Source organism: Scomber scombrus, chromosome 13 (genome assembly GCF_963691925.1).
Source record: "Scomber scombrus chromosome 13, fScoSco1.1, whole genome shotgun sequence".
NCBI classification, from domain to species: Eukaryota; Metazoa; Chordata; class Actinopteri; order Scombriformes; family Scombridae; genus Scomber; species Scomber scombrus.
This window is the reverse complement of record NC_084982.1, coordinates 6,654,162-6,677,553: the sequence shown is the minus strand read 5'-3', so window position 1 is coordinate 6,677,553 and position 23,392 is coordinate 6,654,162. Positions and strand designations below refer to the sequence as shown.

The following is a 23,392-nucleotide window of genomic DNA, read 5'->3' as shown; positions in this document are numbered from 1 at the left end:
AATGATCACAGACCTAAAATAATTAAAATTAAATTACAACATCAAATTACATTATTTTATGATTAGGTGATTTCATGCACCATATAAATGAAAAAAGTATCAATTCATTAGATTTTTATTGTTTTAATCTATTTTATTTATTTATCTTTAATGTCATCAGATTAAAGTGAAGTTAAAGTTAAATTAGTTGAGACTGCAGTTCAGCTGGTTTAAACAGTTCCCTCTGTGTGTTTGAGAAGCATACTAATGGAAAGTGTGAACACTGTGTGGAGAGGAAGAAAAGGAGGATGAAGATGAAGCTGCTGTTTTTCCTTATAAGGTCAAAGGGGCGGGTCCTGAGTGTGACGTAGGCGGGGTCAAAGGTAATTTTGTACGTCTGCGTGGTGGTTTGGCGCCAGCGATTTCGCGGGGTAAAAGCACAAGGCGCAACACAAGAAGAGAGCTAAAATAGAAAAGTGTAACACTGCGGAGGGCAGACTTCCACTCTACACACACTGAGGAGGACTGCTGGAGCCTTTTCTTTACCGGGGGGTTGATGGTGAGCGGTGGAGGGAGGCTTCGTGTGTGTATGTGTATGTTTGTCAAACAAACAAGTGTAAATATATGTTTGTTAGCTTTGTTTGTTTGTTTGTTTGTCGGAGAGTGTAAATAAACACCTGGCAGAGGACAAGTGAGGCACAGTCCTCCGCGGTGTGAGCACACAAAGTGTTGTCCGCCTGTGTGCATCAAAGTTGGGCCAGCTGCAGACTCGACATGCAGCCTGCTAGCGCTGCTAACCTGTTACAGCTAGTCAACATTAGCAGGCTTCTTGCTACTTTCCTGTGTGCTTCAACATGACTACTGTGAGGGTTTATGTGTCCCTAAATAATGCTAGAGGCTAGTTGTGGCAGTGTGTTGAAGTTTTTATTCACAGCAGGACACTGACTGACTTGTTTTGGTTCCTCTGAGTGTCCGAGAGGATGTTGCTAAATGGCCTTGGGTAGCATTCAGCAGCAGCAACACACACACACACTGAGAGACTGATGTTCACACACATCTGCAGAGTTAACATTTGTCTTCCTCTGCTCCATGTTCACAGCTCTGGATATAGTGGAGGGTGAACACAGCTCCACATACATCTCTGTGAGGTATGTCCACTAATTTGTTTTCTACCCCATGGCTTCTCAAAGTTAGGAGCAAGGACCCCCAGGGGACACTGGACTCTAGGGGTTCCTAGCAAAGAGAGTATAAATAATTTATTCACTTTATTCCATCCTTAAATAACACAATGGCAGAATGTATGACTGTTTTTTGTCATAATAAAACATCTAAAAGTAAAAATCTTATGATATGGGTGACTCCGGGATTCCTAAATTTCCCCAAGGGGATCAATAAAGTTTACATCTATCTATCTATCTAAAATCTTATCGAATAGGGGTCTGTGGTACAATTTGTGTAAATTATGACAGCACTGTGAAGGGTGAGTTAAGTTTGTGTTGCACCTTGCAACAACAAAACAGTTTAAACTGCTCTACATAAGATATATATATATATAAAAAGTCATCACATTGAAGACCAATAGGAGTAAATAAATGTAATGTATAGCAAAGTACAAAATATGGTCTAATTGTGTTAGATTAATTTGATTTTAAAGATTTGGAGCAAACCTCAAGTTCTCTGGGAGTTGTTCCAGATGTGCGCTGTGTGAAAACTTAGTACTGTTTTCTGACCCAGAGCTCAGCAGACATACCTGTCCCAGATCTGGAGTTGTTGATGGTTGTATAACTGTCTTCTCTTATCATCTTGTGGATGTTAAAATTTAAGTCTTGAGTGAGTTTTGAAAAATGTATGCAAATGAGTGGGTACATCATGGAGAACTACAAAATAAAACGCTGACATCACAATTTTTCAGAGGCCTTTGTGTTGTTTTAAGATGGGTTGTCTAGTCCAGCAAAAGGTTCCAAAACTTAAAGATTTTCAGTTTATGCAGCAAATCCTCACATTTGAGAAGTTGAGACCACATAAATGACTCAAACGATGAATTGATTATATAAATAATTAGCTAATTAATTCCCTGTCAGCTGATTAATTATGTCTTGTGTGACAATAACATGCCCCAGGTTCCTCTTAGACACTTGATTTACATTTTTACACAAAATTCAAGGTCTCTTTCTAATGATAAAAACATCACCGCCTATCCACAACCACTCACTCTCTTGTTTCCCATAATAACTAATCTCTGCCTCCCTTCCTCCTGCTTTTCTCCACCTCTCTCTCTCTCTTTTTTTTTTTTTGAAGGCTTTGTGGTGGTGAGTAATAATGATGGCGACGGCGGGGCCTCCCAGCAACTCCAGCTTCCTCCCTCTGCTGGAGTCTCTGGAGGACGGTGCTGCCGGACAGTCGGAGCAGACAGATGCCTACCTCACAATCGCCAAGTATGTCGCCAGTGCTCGAACATCCTCTCGATTTGTCGAAGGAGTCGTTATTGTTGGAATTTGTGAGGGGTAAAAATGTTTTCTTTCTATTTGCAGCCGGCTCAGTGGAGAAGAGGGCCGTCAGTTTCTCCCTGCAGTTGAAAAGCACTTTTCTCGTTTGGGTAAAGCCATCTTGGTGAGTCTTTTTTGCACATCATTAATGTTTATAGAACTCCTAAATGTCCTGTGTTTTATGTTAAAATATTATAATTAATGCTGTTTTTGTTTCTTGTTGTTTTCCAGGCTCACATAAGCAGTCCCAACACCGATCTGTGCCAAGCTGCCTTGCAAGCTTTAGGGTTCTGCGTGTATCATTCTCACGTGGTCTCTGGAGTGCCTGGTACACAACTTTTAACTTCAAAGATGACATGACATGGTGGGATCACATGATTATGGCTTTGAAGTTGCTGCTTTGAAAGTGATGATCTTCTTGTTTTTGTCTTCCAGAAACCTTCGCAGCAGAAGTACTATCAGCACTTTGCTCCTTGGTGGTGAAATCGACAGATAAGAATACGTGCACTAGAGCATTATGGGTCATCTCCAAACAGAGTTTTTCTCCAGATGTGGTAACTAAAAAAGTAAGCGTCAGTAGAGGTTTGAATCAATACAAATATAGTGAAGTATCAGGGGTGTCATGCTGATGTTGTATTGATTCCTCCTCTCAGGTGCCGCGTATACTGGAGGCTCTGGAGAGCGTGTGGAGCAGAGAGGATGTCCAGTCTGTTGTAATGGAGCATGAAGCGTTGAACGTTGTCATCAGGTAAAAGAACATTTAGTCAAAGTGGGGCATTATTGAATGGGAATACTAGATAGATCTGTTCAGCAGTAGTTACATTTTTGCTGGGGTTTGTTAGATAGAGGGAATGAATGTGGTTATGCGTCTGTTTTTGGATTAAAAATGTGCAAAGTAGTACAAATCTGACAAAAGTTTTATTTTACAATATACATAGCAATATTAAAGGATCAGTCTGTAATTTTCTCAGCTTCAAAATCTGTAAATGAGTGTGGTAGTGATGGAAGGTTTCAGACAGTAACAACACTAGAATGTGAAATAGATATGTGCCTAGTTCAGTGACTCATCTTTTTTTCCCTGAAAGTTAATGTGTTATTTCAGTGTACCAATGGGTAATCTTAAAACCCTGAATGGAGGTCATCTTTATTTCTGTCGAGGCCCACCTCCACTTTAAGACACCGCAGGAAGAAAACTGTCAAATAAATTAGTTATCTGTGTAACAAAAACAGACACTACAACCCAAATGTATCTTCATTCATTTTAAAGAGAAAAAAAAACATTTATCTTTTGTATATTGTTTGTGATTGAAAAAAAGCGTTGGTTCATATTCTTCCCCGGTCTTCACAGGCTGCTGGAGCACGTGCCGAAGCCGATGGGCGACGGAACGGTCCGGTGGGCGAAACTGGTCATCCCGCTGGTGGTGCACTCTGCCTCCAAGGTGCGCCTACGAGCCGCGGCGGCCATGGAGCTGGGCATGCCTCTGCTGCTGGAGAAACAGACGGATGTGGCCGGCATCATTGAACCGATCATGTCTTCGGTGAGTAGTTCTTTGTGTTTCTTAGTAACACAGCATCACATTTTTAAATTTCATTTTGTTTCCTAACATGAGAAACTGAAACTCTGCTGACATATCTTTGCATTTTGTCTTCACAGAAACTGATCCCAGAGCTGCAAAAGCTTTTCATGTCCAAGAATGAAACAAACGTCCTGAAGCTGTGGCCTTTATTTGTTAAACTTCTAGGGAAGGTAAAGCTCATCTGCCCTCATGTTCTGTTTTGTAAAGCATTAATACATGAATCTGTGACTGTGAATGTTTCCCTTTTTCTCCATAAATCAATATTGTCCGTAGAGGAAGGGGAATTAGACACACTGGAAAACTTAAAGCAGATCAGAAACATTCTTAGCTTTGATTTAGTTCTGCTACTAATTATAACATAGGCAGACTTTAGGCCAAGAAAACAGTGAAAACTTGATCATCATCCCTATTTGAAACAGCTGAGTTGTTAGTCCAGACTGCAGTGTGCTCTCTGGAAGTTTCCCAAGGTTGAGATCAAATACTTAAAAAAAAAAAAAGAAAAAAGTCTAAAATCTGTCTTGTTAGAAGTGAAAATCTGCAAGTTATCAGAAGTGTGAAGGTACAAGTGTCGTTATTTTTAGCTGGTAACATTAGACAGACTGAGAGAGCTTGAGTTTTATTAAACCTTTTTATCATTATATTACTTATATTGAACTTGTATGTATTTTTTGCACAGCTGCTCCACAAAGGAGGCCCCTTCATCAACTCCCTGCTGCATCTGGAGGAGCTCGGTTTCCGTAGCTCGTCTCCCACCATCAAGAAAATCGCCTTCCTCGCCTGGAAAAGCCTCATAGACAACTTTGCCCTCAATCCAGGTGAGCGTCCCATCCCGGTTTTTCCTCTCAGATCAGTCTCGGACAGGTTTCGATTCTCTTAGATTTAGTTCCTAGAGTTTTAACTTCCTGCTCGTCTCTCTCCCGCAGACATCCTGTGCAGCGCCAAACGTATGAAGCTCCTGATGCAGCCCCTCATATCCATCAACGTGAAGACGGAGGCCCTGATGCTCACCAAGGTGGAGGTCTGGTGGTACTTGGTGGTCCAGCTCGGGGCCAACCTGTCGCCCAACTTTGATCAGGTTCGTCACAAATAAAAAAACACCTAGACTCTATCTCAGTTGTCACATCTCTTCATCGTCTCTGTATTATCATATGGTCTGAAGGTGATGCTGCTCTTACCGTCATCACTTCATGTTTTGTCCCTTTAACGCTTGTTTTTTAAATGTGGTTTTGTGAAGTCCTGGTTCATTTGAAAAAGGTCTTAAGATATCTATGCAATAATACACAGTAGTAACCATTAGAATTAGCTATAGTTACAATTAGTTGTACTAAAGTCAGAGAGCAGCTCAAAGAGAAGTAAGTCGGCGGCATGTGAATAATGGCTGTAAATGGAAGTCTAGCATTTAACTCAACTTGACGTGCCAATGTTTTATTGCTCAGTGGTTATTTGTATAAAACCTGTTTGCGCATAAGTGGGCCAGTGTGCAGAGAAACTGTTTGTTACTGTTTGCTTAGCAGTTAGGGAATTGTGTCAGTGGTGACAAAGGATTGTTTTTCTGTGTCAGTAGTCTCATGTTGATGGGGTCAAACAGGTTGAAGACATACGTCCAGTATAAAAAGCTTCCTAAATGTAGATGATTGTTATTGCTTTAAGCCTGTTTATGATATACGTGTAGAGTTTAGACATTGTGCTGTTGTGTCTCTCTCCAGGTTTCTGTCCCTCTGCTCCAGTGCACTATTGCAGCAAACTCCTCTTCTGTCCCAGGAACACCCGCTAGAGCTGTCACTCAAAACGGCACATCAACACCCGGCACACCTAAGACCGGTACGTTTCTGCACATCCACCCTGACATATCAGCCTCCTGAGGTAACACAGCCTGACTGGTGGGGAGAGTGTAATTTGTTTTTTTTCTTCCCCCAGCTACTGCCGGCACCTCAGGCTTCAACAGCCCAGCCAACACCACCCGGATGAGCCTGAACTCCAGCGTTCAGGTTCCCACCACCTTCCCCTCCATCCAGGTGCTGGGGCTGGAGATGCTGCTTCATTATTTCCTGGGACCAGAGGTTGTTACCACGGCAGCAAAGCACAAAGTCACCCTGAGTCTCGGTGAGAGTCGGAGTCACACGTTACCTCGTTGTACATACACTGCTCTGTCACAGGCTGATCTCACACATGTTACTTCTGTTTCTATTTAATGTTCTTCTATATTTCATCCTTCACCTGAAGCTCTAAAGAAAATCACAATCACACAACATCTTAATGGACTCACACAGACAAAGTTGACAGTATACCACCGCAATGTGACGGACTTAACATACAGCAGGTTATAAATGAAGTGCATATGTAGCGTGTTGTTGTTGTAGCTTTGCGTAATTCAAAGTTGCCCTTTTTAAATGGACTACCAAGGCAGCAAATGAGGAAATAACCTGGCAACAAAAACAGTGATTCTTCTATTTTACACTACTCATAAATAGCCAGCAAATAGTAAATGGTTTCATTTATTTACAGTACTTTTGTGCTTTTACTTTTATATTTATAGTACTTTTGTCCAAACCATTCCCAAACAGTACGGAAATAGCTTGTTTCAGTCCTCTTCCTTTATCAGAGGCTGATAAAGTGGATGAAGCAGCTTTATAGTTGTATAGATTGATAGTTTACTTACATAAATGGCAACTGGTAAATCATTGTTTTTATTCAACCGCCTACACAATCTCCTTGTTGAGAACACAACGTCAGACTGAATGATGAAGCAAAAACAAAACGATGATTCAGCGTCATGATCAGACCAGCATCTGATTCATCAGCCTTTCCGTTGTCTAGCGTATGATAAGTCGATAAATAAACACTAGAATTGAACATGTTTCACCACCATTCTCACTCTTTCCTCTCCAGAGCCTTTGAACCACCCGCTCCTCTATGCCGCCTCCTCCTTCACTAAACATGCCGCCGTGCTCATCTCAAACATCAGAGATGGCGTCACCAGCGTCGGCCAAGAAGCCCCAGGTAAACCTCACCAGCTTAACTCCGTCGTGTAGTTTCTAAAAGGGAATCCTATCTCCACCTTTCCTCCAATCAGCATCTAGCAAAATGTCAATGATTGTTACTAAAGTAGAATTGAACCACCAACAGTAGGAAGCCGTGTGTCTGTAAATGCTCAGGGCTCATAAAGATGGACACTATGACAGTTTATTAACAGAAAGCAAAGTGAGTTATTTGACAGAACTAAACACATTTACGAAGAAGTACATTTTTATGGTGTGAGTAGGGAGAGGGTTCATTTCTCTGAAGTCAGTAAAGTGATGGTAACCTCATTCATGCAGAAACACTCTTTAACTTATTGTAATGAGAAACCTGGATTTCTGACTCAGGATAGAGGATTAGAGAAACTAACTGAAAGCATCCTGGTATTCAGACTCATCAAAGTTTGACTGAATTTGAAATATATTAAGTCTAAATGTCTAAATAAATCAGCCCTCTCAATTAACACAGGTTTTACATTATTTTAGAGCACATTTACTGATTTTTCCTGCATTAACATTCTCTCATCTCCTCTCTTTGCCTCCATACAGAATCCCTTTTGTCTGTCTTATGGACCAATCTCGTTCGTTTTGTCAGCTTAACTATTGAGTCTGGTAAGTACTCTGGTGTTCATTCTGTACGGTGTATGATTTGTAGAAAATGAATCTCAAACTAGACTCATTTGTTCCATTTTTTTGCAACAAATGCTGGTTTATAAACAATTTTCTCTGTTCTGTTGGGAAACCTGGACTGTTATTATGAGAAAAGACCACAGACATGACAAAAAAGGAAGCTGTGGGTGTTTTTGTACTCATTTAATCAGAGTCAGACTCCTCATTAAAGTCTGCAGTATTGTTATAAAAATGTTGGTTGATTTTAAACTTCAAAAAAGCAGAAAACTGATCCTAATAAACACAGAACAGCTTCCTTTGTGACTTTATTTTAAAATTGATGAGATGCTTTTGCAGAATATTGGTTTATTTATCAGCATGCTTTGTCTTTTATTGCTACATTAATGGATTTTTCACTGCAGAGCCGATGAGATGAATCATGATCACTTGCCTGTCATTTCCACATATGAAGTGGTCTTGCCTCATGCCAGCGTTTTCATAAACTGTTTCCTCATATGTGATTGTGGATGCTGCTCAGCAGGGTGGGCTCTTAAAGTCATGGGTCCCGCCCAGTGGCTCCACATAGAGCACTCTGATTGGGTCTGGGCTCCCGTCAGTCAGGGGGGAGGACCAGCGAGACCTCGTCCTCGTCTCCCGCCCGGCCCTTTCTCACTGTCGTCAGTTTAAGTCGGAGCGTTCAGAACCATTTTTTGGGTCTGGATCGCTGTGAAGAGATAAAAACACTGAGGGGGTCTCCCCCCCGATGATGACCCTTCAAAGTCTTTAAAAAACAAACAAGTTTCAGCCTCTGTAAAGATTTGTTTGCATTTTTCGTTCTGCTGATGTGTTTTTGTAAATGATTTATATTCACGTCTGTCTGTCAGGAGGCAGTAAGAAGGACCGTCAGGGTTGTGAAGTTCTGACGCTGATGCTTCAGGCTCTGCAGAGCATCGTCACCTCTGAAGCTCTGCCTGCAGACAGAGTCCTGGTAAGACCGATCCCAAAACATCTGCCTCATCTATTTATGTACTTAACTCACCTCACTACACCCAGAATTTAACTCTACTCATTGTATCCATTCATTTGTTGCTCCACATGATGGTTGGAATCTTCAAAGAAATATTGTGTGTACACGTAATGATAAAACTTCAGCACAAGTATTTTAAAGTGTTAAAGGCGGTCCACACCAAACACTGTAGGATAAGTTACTGTAACTATAAATTGTTCTAACTGAAGTGGATGGCAGCGATGGAGTCCACACAGCATCTGTAATGACAACGACAGTGGTGAATGATATAGTTGGGATCGCTTTCAGAGTGATTTGATGAACGATAGGAAAGCTGACAGCCAATCAAAATCCTTCACATGGACTGCATCCAGTCTGACATTTCTAGTAAAAATATCATCTTAATTATGGCTGACTGAATGACTGATGACTATTTATTTATATGTATTTATTTTTAATGCAGCTTTGCTCCTCTCTCACGACACACTGACGCACTGTATACTGGAGCAGGATGACACTGTCTTCAAAAGTGATTTCCTTTTTAGATAGATAGATAGATTCTCCATTATAATGTAAAACAACAAAGTTGGAAGATGTTTTAGGCTTCAGATCTGTGCTCATACTGTGTCTCTGCCACAGTGCAATTAAAGCTGCTCATCTGTACGCTTTTGCACATGGCACTTTGTAGCGTCTCCCGCTGTCAGTCAGTGCAGTTTGGTCTATAAATAAAGAAACCTCACAGCAACTAGTGTCCTGAAATACATTTGAGCAACACACTGAATCAGCAACCGCCCTGTGAACCCTTCTGCTTTTCCTTTTTATTTCTCTGTATAACATACAGCAGTAACAAGTTAATATAAATTTTTATTAGCTTCTGGAGTGTACAGTGTGTGCTTGGCGCCACTGTTTACAGGAAGTTATTAAGTGTGGATGCTCACATTGTTATTGTTATAGTTATTGTTGTGGTCATCGTTCTTGGTGTGGACGGCCCTTTAGTAACAGTGTTATGTTTTGATAGTTAATTTTGCTGGTCTGTTGGAACAACTTCAAATCATGCTCCCTTTCTAAATCCCAGCATTTAAAAAAACAACAACTTTGGGTTACATGTCCTGCTTGGCCTGCTTCTTTCAGCTGACTGATCGAAGTGCATTTTGTATTAACAGTTGGAAGTTTTTGTCGTTGAAACTGCTTCAACACAAATGTCTGATGTTCCTTCAGATTCTGTTTGAAGCCACAGTGAAAGGCGTTCCCCAGAGAGTCCTCGGCTCTGCCTCCTATCAAGTGGGCAAGATGGACGTACTGAATGTGAGTGAGAGCTTCTGGATCTACTTTTTTTATCACGTTCATGAACAGTTTTCATGGAATTGTTCTCAAAGATGATTTGGCACACCTTCTTTTTGTTTTCCTTTGTCTAGGGAACACCGGCTCTGTACATCGTTCTTCTCCTCTTCAACAGCACCATGCTCCCTGCATATATAGAGGATGAGAGGTGGGACTCATTCTTTTTTTCTTTTTTTCCCCTAAAATGATCAGTTGTGCTCACATCTGTAGTTGGGTTCTCTCAGTCCAGACCAAATCTATGGTTGCCTGTTTAGTCTGTGAAGGTCATTCACTGACTCACTACAAGTCAGTGAAGAGTTGTTTGGAATTTGGAAACGTCCTTTTCAACAGCTCACTAATGTGGCATTCACAGTTTGATAAATACTTCGAGCCTTTCAGCCTGATTGTCACCTGCAGAAAGTTTTTTGTCATAATTACAATCATTATGATAATTTCTAGCTTAGTAGGCAACCGCTTTTAAATCTCATAAGTATTATTTTATTATTTTTTTATACTTGTGCTGTTACACTAAATGAACTGAGTAGAATGTTATAGAAAATGATTTGGTGCTTTTCACACAAATATGAAATGAGGATGTGAGTTTGAAGTGGTGCACCAACACGTGCAAGATTTAAATTTTTTTTTTTTGTCTCCCACATCTCAGCCCTACAAAAAAAATAATAACCAACTTAACATCTTTTTTGTATTTGTGTCTGCAGGTTTTTCCAGTGCCTTCAGACACTTGTGGGCTGTGGCTTGTCTGGTCCCACATCCCCTCTGGCGTTTGGGGAAGCGGTGCTGGGCGCCATGAGCAACAGTGCTGCGTCTCTGCAGAACAAGGAGCAGCTGTTGAGGATGTGGAGCGTGATGGTCAGCCCGCTCACAGACACCATCACACAGGTACACGGAGAAGCACTGACAGTGAAACTCACAGGAGTTGGGATAGCTAAAAAGAACTGACAATGAAGATTTTAGTTTCATTGCCACTGATAAGAACTGGACAACAAAGGCTGATTTTGTAAATGAAGTTGAAGAAGGATGCTTGTTTAATATCTTTAGTTTTATCTGGATTTTAGTCCACGTCATCTTGAACTGCAGGTTTACTATCTCAGCTAATTGAAGCATTTTTTAAATCACCACAAGAGCAACAGAAATCCTGAAAAATAACCTTGATAAAACAGCAAAAACAAACATAAAAACCTCAATGAGAGCAAGCATGATGGGTGGAGATGCTGAAGAATCATCTGTTTTCGTAACATTTTGCAGTTTTTTCACAATCTATAAAGTTCTTCTGTTCATTAAAAACTGTGTCATGCATCATGACACAGAAAGAAAACAATGAACAAACCCTGTTCAAACCTTCCTGCCACAACAGATGAAGACACTCTGTGATGGAGGCAACATAAAACAGCTGTATTATCTCAGACTATCTAAACACCTTTTTTGTTTAGTATTATTTAATATTTAGCTTGGACTGATAACCTTTGTTTTTACCCGATTTTAAGTAGAAACATTACAATGATTGCAGATTACATAAGCGATTCTTCTGGGGGAAAATATTATTGTAGCACATGAGGTTGAAAGTGAGGGATCACAGGATGTGTGTTTTCTGAGCAGACCTGATGGCAGCAGAGCACTACATGAGTTTTATCTCACACAGAAATATTCTACGTCTTTCCTATTTTTTATTTATTTATTTATTTTTTTACAGTCTAATGAAGTCAACCAAGGTGATGCCCTGGAGCACAACTTCAGCGCCTTGCACTCTGCCCTGCTGTTCCCAGTCACTCATCTGCTACGTGGTGCTCCTCTACAGCAGGTCTGTACATTTTAAGCTACTTCACTATCATACATTCTGTTTGGCCAACAGTAATGGTCTGATTCTCATCTCTGCATGTTTTTTTTCTCTTTCAGGCGTCCCAGAAGTCCATGCTGTCCACGTGGTCCAAGCTGTACAAGGTGTTTGCCCGCTGCTCAGCGCTGGTGGTCACAGCTGAGGAAAACATCTGCTGTGAGGAGTTCTGTGCAAAGATGGCCACTGCAATCGACAAAGATGCCCTAATGGTGAGTAGAAAAAAACAAACATAAGTAAATACCTAAACAAATGCATATCACAATCGATGGTCATTTCACTAATATACTCAATTTAAAAGCTGCCAACCTGGACAAAAATTCAGCAATTAGGTGGTAAAGGATGCAAAAGAATGAAAATAAATGAAAAAGTCCAGCTGGTCCGCTGTTTCTGTCATGAAGAGAAAACATAATTAGTAATTTTTACTAGGTTTCTTTATCAAGCCTAAAATGATTCACCCTCAAGTTGAAGTCACTATTGTGCCACCACCAGCAGTATTGTTCCACAGTCCAGTTCACATCTGAAAATTTGGGCACATATTTCTAAATAAATGAGGGATGACAAAATAGAAACTGGTATTTTAGTCTTTGTCTTGTAACCCTTGTGTGATCCTCCAGGCTCCTTCGACATTGAACGCCGTTGCCAGTATCCTCCAGGTCGTGGTGGAGTGTGTGGACTTCTCTCCATACACACCTCATTTTCAGCAAAAGCTTAAGTGTAAGGATACTTGAGCTCCCCTTTAATTCAGCCTTCATATAACCCACAAGACCTCTGTATGAACTTTTTTTTTTTCTCTTTTTCTTTCTTCCAGCTCCTCACACTCCTGTAATCTGGACAAGAAAGAGAAATAAAGCTCTGGGGAACTTGTCAACCTTCCAGTCGCTGCTGATACAATGTCTAGACGTGTATCTGGAGAACCCCGAGGCTTCCGCTGATCCCACGGGATTGGCCCTGCTCTCCATCCTGTCTGCTCTCTTTACAAACCTGGTCCTCGCCCTCGCTGTCCAGGAGGCGCTGACATCTCTGATTCAGCCTCTCACTGTCTTCTACAAACAGGCAGCCACCGAGCAGCCAAAATTCACCTCACAGATTCTGGCAAAGGTGGGTTCTTAATCAAATGGGTACACTGTCTTCACAAACCGTTTTTATAAGACTTTAGAGTGGCAGTTAATATCATTGTAACTGCAGCACAAGAGTTAATAAGTGACACGTGAAGAGCAGGAATGCTGATATTTGTCAAAGCATGAATGTAAATAAACAAATGACTCTGGTCACAGGATCGTTATTTTGGCCTTGAATGCAACTGATGACTTTCTTGCCCATTTTTAAAACATTTTAACAGTTTTATTTCCGCTCTGCTTCCTGCAGTTGGAGAAGCTTCTCGCGGAAGTTCTGGGCTGCCTGCAGAGCAGCTCCACTTTGGCCTGCGATGATGAACTCCTGGCTCTGCTGTCTCCTCTGCTTTGTGTGGTATTTCCTCACAAGAACAAGCAGGTCCGCACGTCAGTCGCCCACTTCTGGAACTCCACCTTCGCCAACTCTGTCAGCCTCGCTTATCCAGATGAGCTCAGGTGAAAATCTCCATCTCATATTTGTTGCAATCACATTTGGAGCCAGAAAAAAAGGCCACATGTATGTTTTGTTTTGATTGAATACACAATAAATGACATGAGATCTGCATGAGTTGAGATTATAATAATCTATCAATGTTGTCTTTTTCTGTACTCAGACCAATCCTGAGCCAAGTGAAGCAAAAGACTCCAATCATACTTCCTGGCTTTGAGGCGGTCAGTGTTCCTGATGAGCTCAGTGGACAGTATTCAGTGAGTTGCCCTGAACACCTTTTAACCTTCTTTTGGTTTAAATTCATTTAGTTTTAATGCACTACTCTGTGTTTACTGTCGTTTTTCTCATCTGGCTGATCTTTTTTGTCTCTTCAGAGCGAGAGTTCCCAGATGGAGACCAAGCTCAGCGGTATTACAGTGTCTTCTGTGGGCAAGAGAGACTCGCTGCTGGGAAAGACTCCTGAGCTGAAAGACAGGAGGTCCGCAAAGACCTCCAAGCCAGTTTCTGTAAGTCTAAACTCTCTTTCTAAGTCTAGTCTAAACTTTGATATCAGTCTAGACAGCATCAGATAAAGAGAGACGTTTGACCACTATATGACTGCCAATGAAAATGTCAACTGTTTAAACACGACTGGCACATCCCACACAAGGTCTGACCATCAGTGATAACGTGAATGTTTGGTCTGCGCTCCATTTTCAAGAAAAATAAAAGATGTAGTGTTGAATAGGAAACCATTGCTTTTCTGTGGGCACCTTAAGAGAGCACATTACTTAAAAAAAAAAAAAACAAACAAGTTATTTAAAGATTTCCGAGCCAATCTTATCCGTATCTGCTCAAATAAAGCAGATCCAATGTTGATCCTGTGGTTTCTGTACTCTGTGTTTAGTCCACATCAGCCTGGCAGTGTTATAGCGCTGCTCTCTTATACAGCAGCCTACAGTGTGTGAGTGATCCTGGTAGTCAAAATACAGGGAGATTAACCAGGTTTCATTTTTACATTTCGACCTTCAGTCATCTTCATGTTTTGAGTGATTAAAGCGTTTAAAACTGAGATTGTAAAAAAACAAACAACTTTTTTTTAACAAGTTCAGAGAAGTTTGAATAATGTCTGTAGTTTGATGGCAGTTATTATTGAAATAGAAGCTCCATTTAAACCTGTGTAAATATTCATTAACCAGTTTTTGATTATTGGAAACTTAATTTGTTATTAATGTTGAACTTTCATTCATTTCATATTAATTATTTAAAAATGCTCAATAGTTGTTGGTAACAGCAGATGACCAATATAAAAAGGCCAAATTATCTTTACCATCACCTTCATGCTAGATGTCCCCAAAAACTGCAAGTGTATGTTCCCCAAACAAACAACTTGAGTGTTTTTTTTCACCATTGCACAACTTTTTTGTGTTTTTTTTTTTTCTTTTCTTTTCTTTTTTCCCCCTCTGCAGACAAAACTGGATTTTGGCTCTCCCAAACCTCCCCGCAGACAGGTTTTGGAGGAAGAGGCCTCTATTGATTTTGTCTTCATTCCTCCTGAGACGAAAGAGAGAGTATTAACAGAGCACCAGAAGGAAGTGAAGAGGACTAAAAGGTCAGATTTGTCCCTTTGGTTGTTTCTGTCAGCAGTGTTTTTTATATTTGAAGTGTCTGAGTGTAGAGCTAATTTCTTTTTTTTTTTAATTATTATTTTTTAGGGTCGACATCCCAGCCATGTATAACAACCTTGATGCTTCTATGGATACCACAGTGTTCAGCCAGTACACACAGAGCCAAGAAGATTCAGCGTAAGTTCAAAGCGTCTGTTACCAAAATCTGAATAAATCCCCGCTCTCCAATAAAGCTGGATTCATAGATTAAACCATTTTTCCCACAGGGGCAAACTGCCAACTGAACAAGAGGACATGGTTGCCAAGGAGGCTCCAGGCAAGGTAATGAAACAAACACACACCAACATAAGGAACGAAATAACACTGGCAGGAAGGACTCCACCACGGGCCTGTTTTTGTCCTGGTTTCTCTAATACTGCCAGAACAATACAAATAAAAACATCTCCTTAAACATCATTTTTCACAGCACTTTATACCCGCCCCACATGTAGTTTGAGCATGACTGCAACAGGAGTTTTAAGTAATGGTATCTTCTCCAAGTCAAATATCTTTACTACAGAAATCTTGAGCATTAATTAAGTCAATTATAGATAGTGATGTCTCATAACAATATGATACCATCAAAATAAAGGTAAAGGAGGCCCTAAAATGTCTAAATACTCTTTTAAATCCAATCAACAATCTGTTGTTTTTCTGGGTTGTTATTCTTATTCATTGTGCATTAGAGTAAGTATGATGGCCCAAACATCTTCCTCCTGATCCACACCCTTAAGCTTTTCCTGTGGCATACTGAGCTGTTCTGGGCCAAATATGTAATTTCTCCAACATGCTCTGGGTCTGCTCCAGGGTCTCCTCCCAGTTGAGCATCCCCACAAGGCATCCAGGAAGTATCCTCTACAGATGGGGGGAGAAAATTACAGTTTCCTGTTATCAGTTTCAGTAGTCCCTGTTTATTTTTAAAGTACATGGAAAAACAATAAATTATCAAGCATAACATGCTTTTGAATCCCAAAGCAAAACAAATATTAAAATCTTTATGGTCTCTCAAGCATTGTTATTGAGCTGCAGGGTCTAACATTACTGACATGATAAGATTTATTTACTGAAAAGATATCGCGGTCGAGACCGAGTTATCGCTACTGCTGTAACCCTGAACTGGTAGAAAGTGAAACTGCAATTATCTACAGCAAATGACGGAAACATTTATACCTCATTATTACTTAATAGAGTGTGGTGATAGTGTATTGATATAATAAATTGCGTTATTTTTTTTCTCATTTACTTTCAAACCAGTCACCACTGGTGAAGTAATCCATTAGATCCATTAGAACACAGCCAGGGTTTCAGTAGAAGTTGAGACTGGTCAGAAAAAATCAAAATCATCTTCTCATCACTATAACTATAAGAGCAAACCGAGATGCTCTCAAACTTATTATGGCTAATCTTTGAGGACAGATTTATTCACTTGCATTTGGTTTCTTTCAGGTTTCTCAGGAAGCTGTGGCAAATGAGGAAGAAGCTGACGTTCAAACAAAAGACACTCAAGACTACGTGAGCCCCACAGCAGTGGAGAATCAGACAGAAAACCACAAAGAGGAAGAGATGATACCCGAGTCGGCAGATGTTTCAATGGAGGATGACGCCAAGAATGAGGTCAGCACAGAAGACATGGATACAAATGCTAAAGAGGGCACCAGTCCCAACATCTCAGGCTCTTCAGATTTGGTCTCAGGAACTCCTCAGAAACCCTGCAGCCGCCGCCAGTCCTTTATTACTTTGGAGAAGTACACTGAGGGTAAACCTGCTAGCCCCAAATCTACGTTTACAGGTCCCCTCATAAAGACCTCCAATAGCCAAGAACGCAGTGACAGCCTCAAAACTTCCACCCCTCAAGCTTCCCAGACAGTCACTGGCCCAAACTCTCAGGACTGTCATTCCTCACAGACAGGACAAATTAACTCGCAGTGTCTTGAAAACAATCTCCAAGAGTCTCCTCGAAGGCCCAAAGTAGACTCTGGGAAGAAAAGTAAGCCTGTAAGGCTAACTGATAGACTGCCAAGTGATGCAACAGAGGATGAAGACGTTATCCCAGACACTCAGACTGAAGCAGAGGTTAAGGAGAGTACAGAAAAGTCTTCTACATTAGAGGAAATGAACCCCTCAAGCCAGGAAGGTGAATCTCAACAGAGTCTGGATGAATCTCAATCCTCCGAGACCCAGACCTCTTCAGGTGAACCCAGGCGGTCAGGACGCCCCAGAGTCAGACCTCTGCTGCCTGGAGAGAATCCAGAGGAACAGGAAGAGAAATACACGCATTCGAAAAGGAGACGTTCTGGAGAGGAAAATAAAGGGTCAACCCCACAACAAGGCAGACCAAACACGAGAAGTAAACAGGCTGCTGAGGAGGATAGTGGCAGAAGACGAACAAGAGCTCAGAGCGACTTGAACAAGTCCAGTCAAACGAACTCTCAGGGTAGATCGTCGAAGAAGATCAGACTGTTCAGCAATTCTCAGGATTTCCTTGCTATACCTGAACACAAAAGGAGAAGTGCCAGAGATCAGGAGTCCAGCCAAACTGACCCACAGTCAGACACACAATCTGAGCATGAAAGTCAGTCACAGAAAAAGCCTGTGGGTCGTCCACGCAAATCATTGGAGAATAAGGTTTTACCTGAGAAAGAGTCCAGCCAAACTGCCACACCTGAGCTTGAGCTTGTGGAACAGTCCAAAAAGAATGAAGATGAGTCAAATAAAGATTCTCAAATGGTCACTTCATCTCCTCAAACTGATAAAGAATCCCAAGAGCTCAAGCATGTAGAACAGACCAAAAATGAAAAGGTAGATTCTCAGACAATCTCCTCTTCCACAACTAATGGAGAGTCCCAAGATAAAACAAACACTACAAGCCAGTTGGTGAATGATTCAGAGGAGATGGTCAAAGACCAAAACCAGACAGTAGAAGGTACAGATGTCAACCTTAGTCAAGAGGACTCTCAAGTGATCACACCGTCATCTTCTGATAGCCAGTCTTTGCGTAGAAGAAGAAGTAAGGCATCATCTGAGGCAGCAGAACTGTCGCAGGACTTAAGCAACTCATCCAGAAGGCAGAGTAGGTCTAATTCTCAGACAATGGAGTCAGCTGTCAGTCAGGCAGAGCCTAAAAGTGGAGGTAGGACCAGAAGGAGCAAGGTACAAGAGGAACAATCCAAGTCAAGTCCAGAGAACTCTCAATCATTAGATATTTCAGGATCAAGCCAGTCCTCCCAAGGAAGGGGCAGATATTCTAGACGAAAATCTTCTCCCGCGTTGGCAGCCAATATGCAGTCTTCAGAGTCTGAATCTTTGGAGGCCAAAGAGACACCCTCAATGCCCAAAAAGAGAGGGAGGAAATCTCGAGCGCTGTCTCTTGCAAGTCCTCTCACTATTGAACCCAAAGACAAGATTGATGGCAATATTGCTAAGGATGATTTGGATATTTCTCAAAAGGTAGATTCACAAGGCATAGAAACAACTAATGTAACAGATTTGGATTCCCCAAAAAGCCAAGATTTGCAGGACTCTGAATCCCTCCAGGTTACATGTAGCATTGAGGAGCAAAGTAATGAAGGGGGACAAATGGAGGTGGAGGCTGGTATTGCTGTACCATCAGAGCCTGTTGTCCTGGACAAAACTGACACTGAAAACACAAAGGACAGCAGCATGTCACCTTGCAAGAAGGCCGAAACAAATGCTGATTCTACATCACAAGAAAGTGACATTGGAGACTCACAACCGGCTGAAATGCTTGAATCGGTTGGGATCAGCACTGAACCAATTCAGGAAGACTTACCCTGTGGCACCTATGATTTGTCTGCTGTGGACATACCTGCTGAGACAACAGAGGAACCACCGGCCTCAGCGTCTTCAAAGGAGAAAGTGGCCGAAGTGGCCGACCCCGATGACGCGGTTACAGAAAACGAAACCTGTGATTTGTCTGCTGTGGACATACCTGCTGAGACAACAGAGGAACCACTGGCCTCAGCGTCTTCACAGGAGAAAGTGGCCGAAGTGGCCGACCCCGATGACGCGGTTACAGAAAACGAAACCTGTGATTTGTCTGCTGTGGACATACCTGCTGAGACAACAGAGGAACCACAGGCCTCAGCGTCTTCAAAGGAGAAAATGGCCGAGCCCGATGACACGGTTATAGAAAACGAAAAGGATTTGGATGAAGACCACCAAGAACATCCAGTAGAGGACACTCCCCGTACCTCTTCTGGACAAAACCCGGAGGAGTATCCAGATGTCATTGATGAGCCTTCAATGGAGGAGGAACAGCCTGCTCCCGTCGAAGAAGACAAATCAACAAACCAGCTCACAGAGGCCAGTGCCGGTGAAGACGTCACACCTCTGCAGGACAGCAGTGATGACAACAAAACCCAGATTCTGGAGTGTCAGGATGGAGAGAAAACTCAGACTTCGAACTCTGAAAACGAAGGAGTCGCAACTTCAGATGCTGCTCTGAATGACGTTTTTGCCACTTCAGTCACTTTAGAACCGACAACCAAACATGTTTTCCAAGAATCTCCAATGAAGCAGAAAGACCTAGAGGCTTTGATGGAGCCTGACGTTGGTCAAAGTCCCATCAGTGGCAGGACCAGAGGAACCTGGTCTCCCTCAGCCTCCCCTTCTACTAGTATTCTTAAAAAGGGCCAGAAAAGACCACTAGAAGAGGAGACTCCCTCACCTCTTATCAAGGTAAGTGGAGTGTAAAACATAGTTGCTCAAAATGCTCTTCACTTCTTTCAGTGCACAAACCTGAACTTTGTTGTCTCCAATTTTGCAGTCCCGCCGTGTGTCTTTTGCTGATCCCATCCAGCAGCAGGAAACTGCAGATGACATCGATCGTCGCAGTCCGGCCATCAGAACCAGCTCCCCCAGAAGATCCAGAATTAGCAACATCCCACAGCCAAAAGTATGAATGAGGTCTTCTACATGGTTGTTAATTGCTATTTTTCAGTTCCACAGGAACCTAATACCTTCCGCTCTTTATTCTAGTATATTACAACTCCAACGAAGGGTCTGCTGATGCTGAGTCCCAGAAATCTACACAGTCCAGGTTACAAGAGCTCCAAGAAATGCCTGGTATGAACACGAATAAGACATGAACATTCACTATTATCATCTTTTTAGAGGTTGTTGAAGGTAGAAAATTCCCAGAAACAAGCTGAATTGCATTTTTATACATCAAGCAGAGATGGAGCAACATTAGCATTCATTCGGAACTGTCCATGTCCGCCATCTGTCAAATATTCATCCATGTTATAGTTCTTGTTTGGCATTATTTTGACTTTTCCCCCAGATTTCTGAAATGAGCCAGGAGCCTCGACCTGTCTCCAAAGACTGTATCTACCCTGCCCTTGTTGGCTGCTCTGCACCCGTAGAAGCTGTGCTGCCTCAGATATCCTCCAACATGTGGTGAGTACACCACAGGGTCCAGTAAAGAAAGAGGATGCATCATAAACTATAACTGATCATCTGTATTCAAATATGAACTTGATTTTGTATTCATGTCAAGTCTAAATGAAACCAAATGCTGATAATTGTCCTCGTAGGTCTCGGGGTTTTGGGCAGCTTGTGCGAGCCAGAAACATCAAAACAGTGGGTGACCTCAGTGCTCTGACTCCCGGTGAAATCAAGACTCTGCCAATTCGCTCCCCAAAGATCTCAAATGTCAAGAAGGCACTTAAAAGCTATGAACAACAGGTATTCCAGAGATCCCTTTTTTTTTTTTTAAAGAGATGAATAAATGAGATGAAATTCTTATTTGTATTGAAATATGAACCATTGTCTTTCAGCGTAAAGGACGAGGTCTTGAGGAGTTGAAGAGTTTTGATGAAACGGAGATGATGACCTCTGAACTGGAAGAGACGAGCACTCCTCACAACCAGGATGAGGAGGATAAGACCTCAGGCGAGACACTAGGTGGGTGTGGGTGTGAAAACTTGTGTATGTAAAGGTGCTCACTTACTCTATTTCAACATTTGTTTCTAAAGGCGACACAACACACCATCAAAATCAGTGTCACTGGGGTTATATGCTGTTCAAATTTATCTTGTAATACAGTACATCTGTTATACTGGAGTTTGTGTGAATCTACATTTAACCCTATGATTAAAGCAATATTATCTCTCCAGCACAAGGAGTTTAAGCATGTTTTCCATAATGTCAAACTATTCATTCAAGTATATAAACAACGGCGTCTTTCTCTCTGCAGCCACAGAGCTGGTGGACGAGCCCATTCCTGTGGATGGGAGGATGGAGGAGAACCGCTCCGGGAATCTGAAGCTTGACCTGCTGGCTGCAGGGGATCGGCCTAAAGGACTTCTGTCAGAGGTGGAGGCTCTGACCTGCAGGATGTCACCTCTAGAACTCAATCGCTGCTCACCACAGCAGCTCGTTCAGATGCACGATCAGTTAGGAGGGATGATGAGGCGCGTGGTGGTGGAGCTGCAGACACGGGTCTGCCAGACAGATAGCAAACCTTGAAGAGACTAATGCTTCTGCTGGAAGAGACGGCAGCACAGGCATAAAAGGCACAGGAAAAGACCAAACTGTTGGATTCATTGAGACATTCTCTGCAAAAATACATCATTGCTCAAGTTAAATGAACTGAATTGACAAAGGAGGATTTTATGCTTTTAACTGGGTATGGTTTCCCCCTTTTATCTGCTTTAAATATTTTAAAATAAATACTTTTATTTTATGATCTCATTTCTCGAGCTGTAATGCAGCATATTTTTAGAGACACTCAAAGGGAAGCACAGTCACACTTTTTAAGCTGTGTCAGAAGAGGAAGTCATGTTTTTTTTTTTTAGTAGTGATAGTTGGAGAGGATGGTTTTTTCCTACTTTCCTGTATAGACTTTGTAATAAAAGACTGATGGAAGACAAATGTATGTAGAAGAAAAATAACTTTTTTTCCTCTACACCTTTTGAATTTTCTACATACTTTCTCTCATGTCAATTAATTCCTTCATTCCTCAGTGTGCCTGTTTTTAGGCTGTTTACAGTTCATCTGTGCCTTTGTATATTTTGTAGCATTTCTGTCATCTCACTTAATGTCTTCTCACATTTTTTTTTAATGAAATAGACGGTCTGCACTTCAGTATTTGTGGTTTTAAATACTTCAATAAAATACAGAACTGATATTTTTAAAGCAGTTACATTTTCATACTTTTTGTTTGGATTCCATTTTATATGAACGTTGCTTTGCTCAGTAATATGTTTTCCTTCCTGTTTTGAATTGGATCTTCGCATCATTCTGCACAGTGAAGCTGTGAGAGTGATGTTAGAAGGCTGTTTTCACATTTAATCTGTTGTAGGGGGAAAGTTACTGCATGATTTGTGACATAACTAGTTTGTCGCCAGTAAACAACTTAGACAAGTGTGATGTGGAAACTTAAAGTCTTCAGTGCTCATAAACTGAGACTGGACTTTATAGTGAAGTCGGAGACATCTTGTGTCCAGCAGTTAAAACACTTTTGAAATGAAGCCTTTGTATATTCAGAGAAATCTGGGTCAGTGAGTGAGAAGTAGATGTCATTTTAAGGATTTGTAATGAGATAACTGAACATTTCTTTTGTAGAAAAAAATGATTGAGATGAGAGGATTACTAAATCATGTGGAGATTGACACCCATAGTCAGCTTTGGGGAAGGACCGTTTAAAAGATTAGACTGATTTATTTGAGTCAGTAGGTGCATTTTTTGATGAAACAATGTACACTTATATACACATATGTGATACTTGAACCACTATTTAAAAATTATACTTTAAAGAAAAAAAATACCTCAGATAAAAAGGTTTACTGTACAATTTTTACAATCAGATGTTTTTAATTGATTTTTTTCCTTTTTATATATAATTGTTATGAATTCAGTCAGTATCTTCTCCCTGCAGGTCGATGTTGCCCCAAACAATAATATTCAGATTTTTTTTTTTAAGCAAATATACAAAACATTTGGTCATTCCAGCTTCTCAGGTTTCTCAAATGTGATGCTTTTTGTTGTCATACATCAGTGGTCACCAACCCTGCTCCTGTAGAGCTACTGCCCTGCATGTTTTATGTATCTATCTATTAACTTGTTATCAAGCAGCTGATGTTTTTCAAGGGCTTGAACAAGTCAATAATTAGAATCAGGTGTGTTAGCGTGGTGAGATACCTAAAACATGCAGGGCAGTAGCTCTCCAGGAGCAGGGTTGGTGATCACTGCTATACATGATGGTAAACTGAATAACTTTTTTTTTAACTTAAAAAAAAGACATTTGAAGACATTAACTTGGGCAGTGGGAAATTATAAAAGCATTTTTTTCAGTATTTATTGACAAAAGGT

The 23,392-nt window shown here is 41.2% G+C and overlaps 1 protein-coding gene across 1 annotated transcript; it reads left to right on the top strand.

Moving 5' to 3' along the window:
* The first annotated feature begins 399 nt into the window (after window positions 1-399).
* rif1 (replication timing regulatory factor 1) lies at window positions 400-22,202 on the top strand. The gene is made up of 36 exons (XM_062431770.1): window positions 400-538; window positions 1,079-1,127; window positions 2,278-2,414; window positions 2,511-2,589; window positions 2,697-2,793; window positions 2,901-3,031; window positions 3,119-3,213; window positions 3,814-4,003; window positions 4,120-4,212; window positions 4,719-4,857; window positions 4,966-5,117; window positions 5,749-5,863; window positions 5,960-6,145; window positions 6,932-7,042; window positions 7,609-7,671; window positions 8,553-8,656; window positions 9,893-9,979; window positions 10,090-10,163; window positions 10,714-10,894; window positions 11,706-11,813; window positions 11,909-12,058; window positions 12,464-12,563; window positions 12,658-12,947; window positions 13,215-13,417; window positions 13,576-13,669; window positions 13,787-13,918; window positions 14,861-15,003; window positions 15,107-15,196; window positions 15,286-15,340; window positions 16,505-19,756; window positions 19,845-19,973; window positions 20,057-20,143; window positions 20,361-20,476; window positions 20,614-20,764; window positions 20,857-20,983; window positions 21,276-22,202. The coding sequence occupies exons 3-36, from the start codon at window positions 2,299-2,301 to the stop codon at window positions 21,545-21,547; spliced, it is 7,512 nt and encodes a 2,503-aa protein (XP_062287754.1). The 5' UTR covers window positions 400-538; window positions 1,079-1,127; window positions 2,278-2,298; the 3' UTR covers window positions 21,548-22,202.
* Window positions 22,203-23,392: the final 1,190 nt, after the last annotated feature.

Excerpts from the sequence above, each read along its gene's own strand:
- rif1 (XM_062431770.1), top strand. The coding sequence starts at position 2,299 with ATGATGGCGACGGCGGGGCCTCCCAGCAACTCCAGCTTCCTCCCTCTG. Across the intron at positions 10,164-10,713 it reads GCATATATAGAGGATGAGAG|GTTTTTCCAGTGCCTTCAGA; the intron begins GTGGGACTCATT and ends TTGTGTCTGCAG. Across the intron at positions 12,059-12,463 it reads TCGACAAAGATGCCCTAATG|GCTCCTTCGACATTGAACGC; the intron begins GTGAGTAGAAAA and ends GTGATCCTCCAG.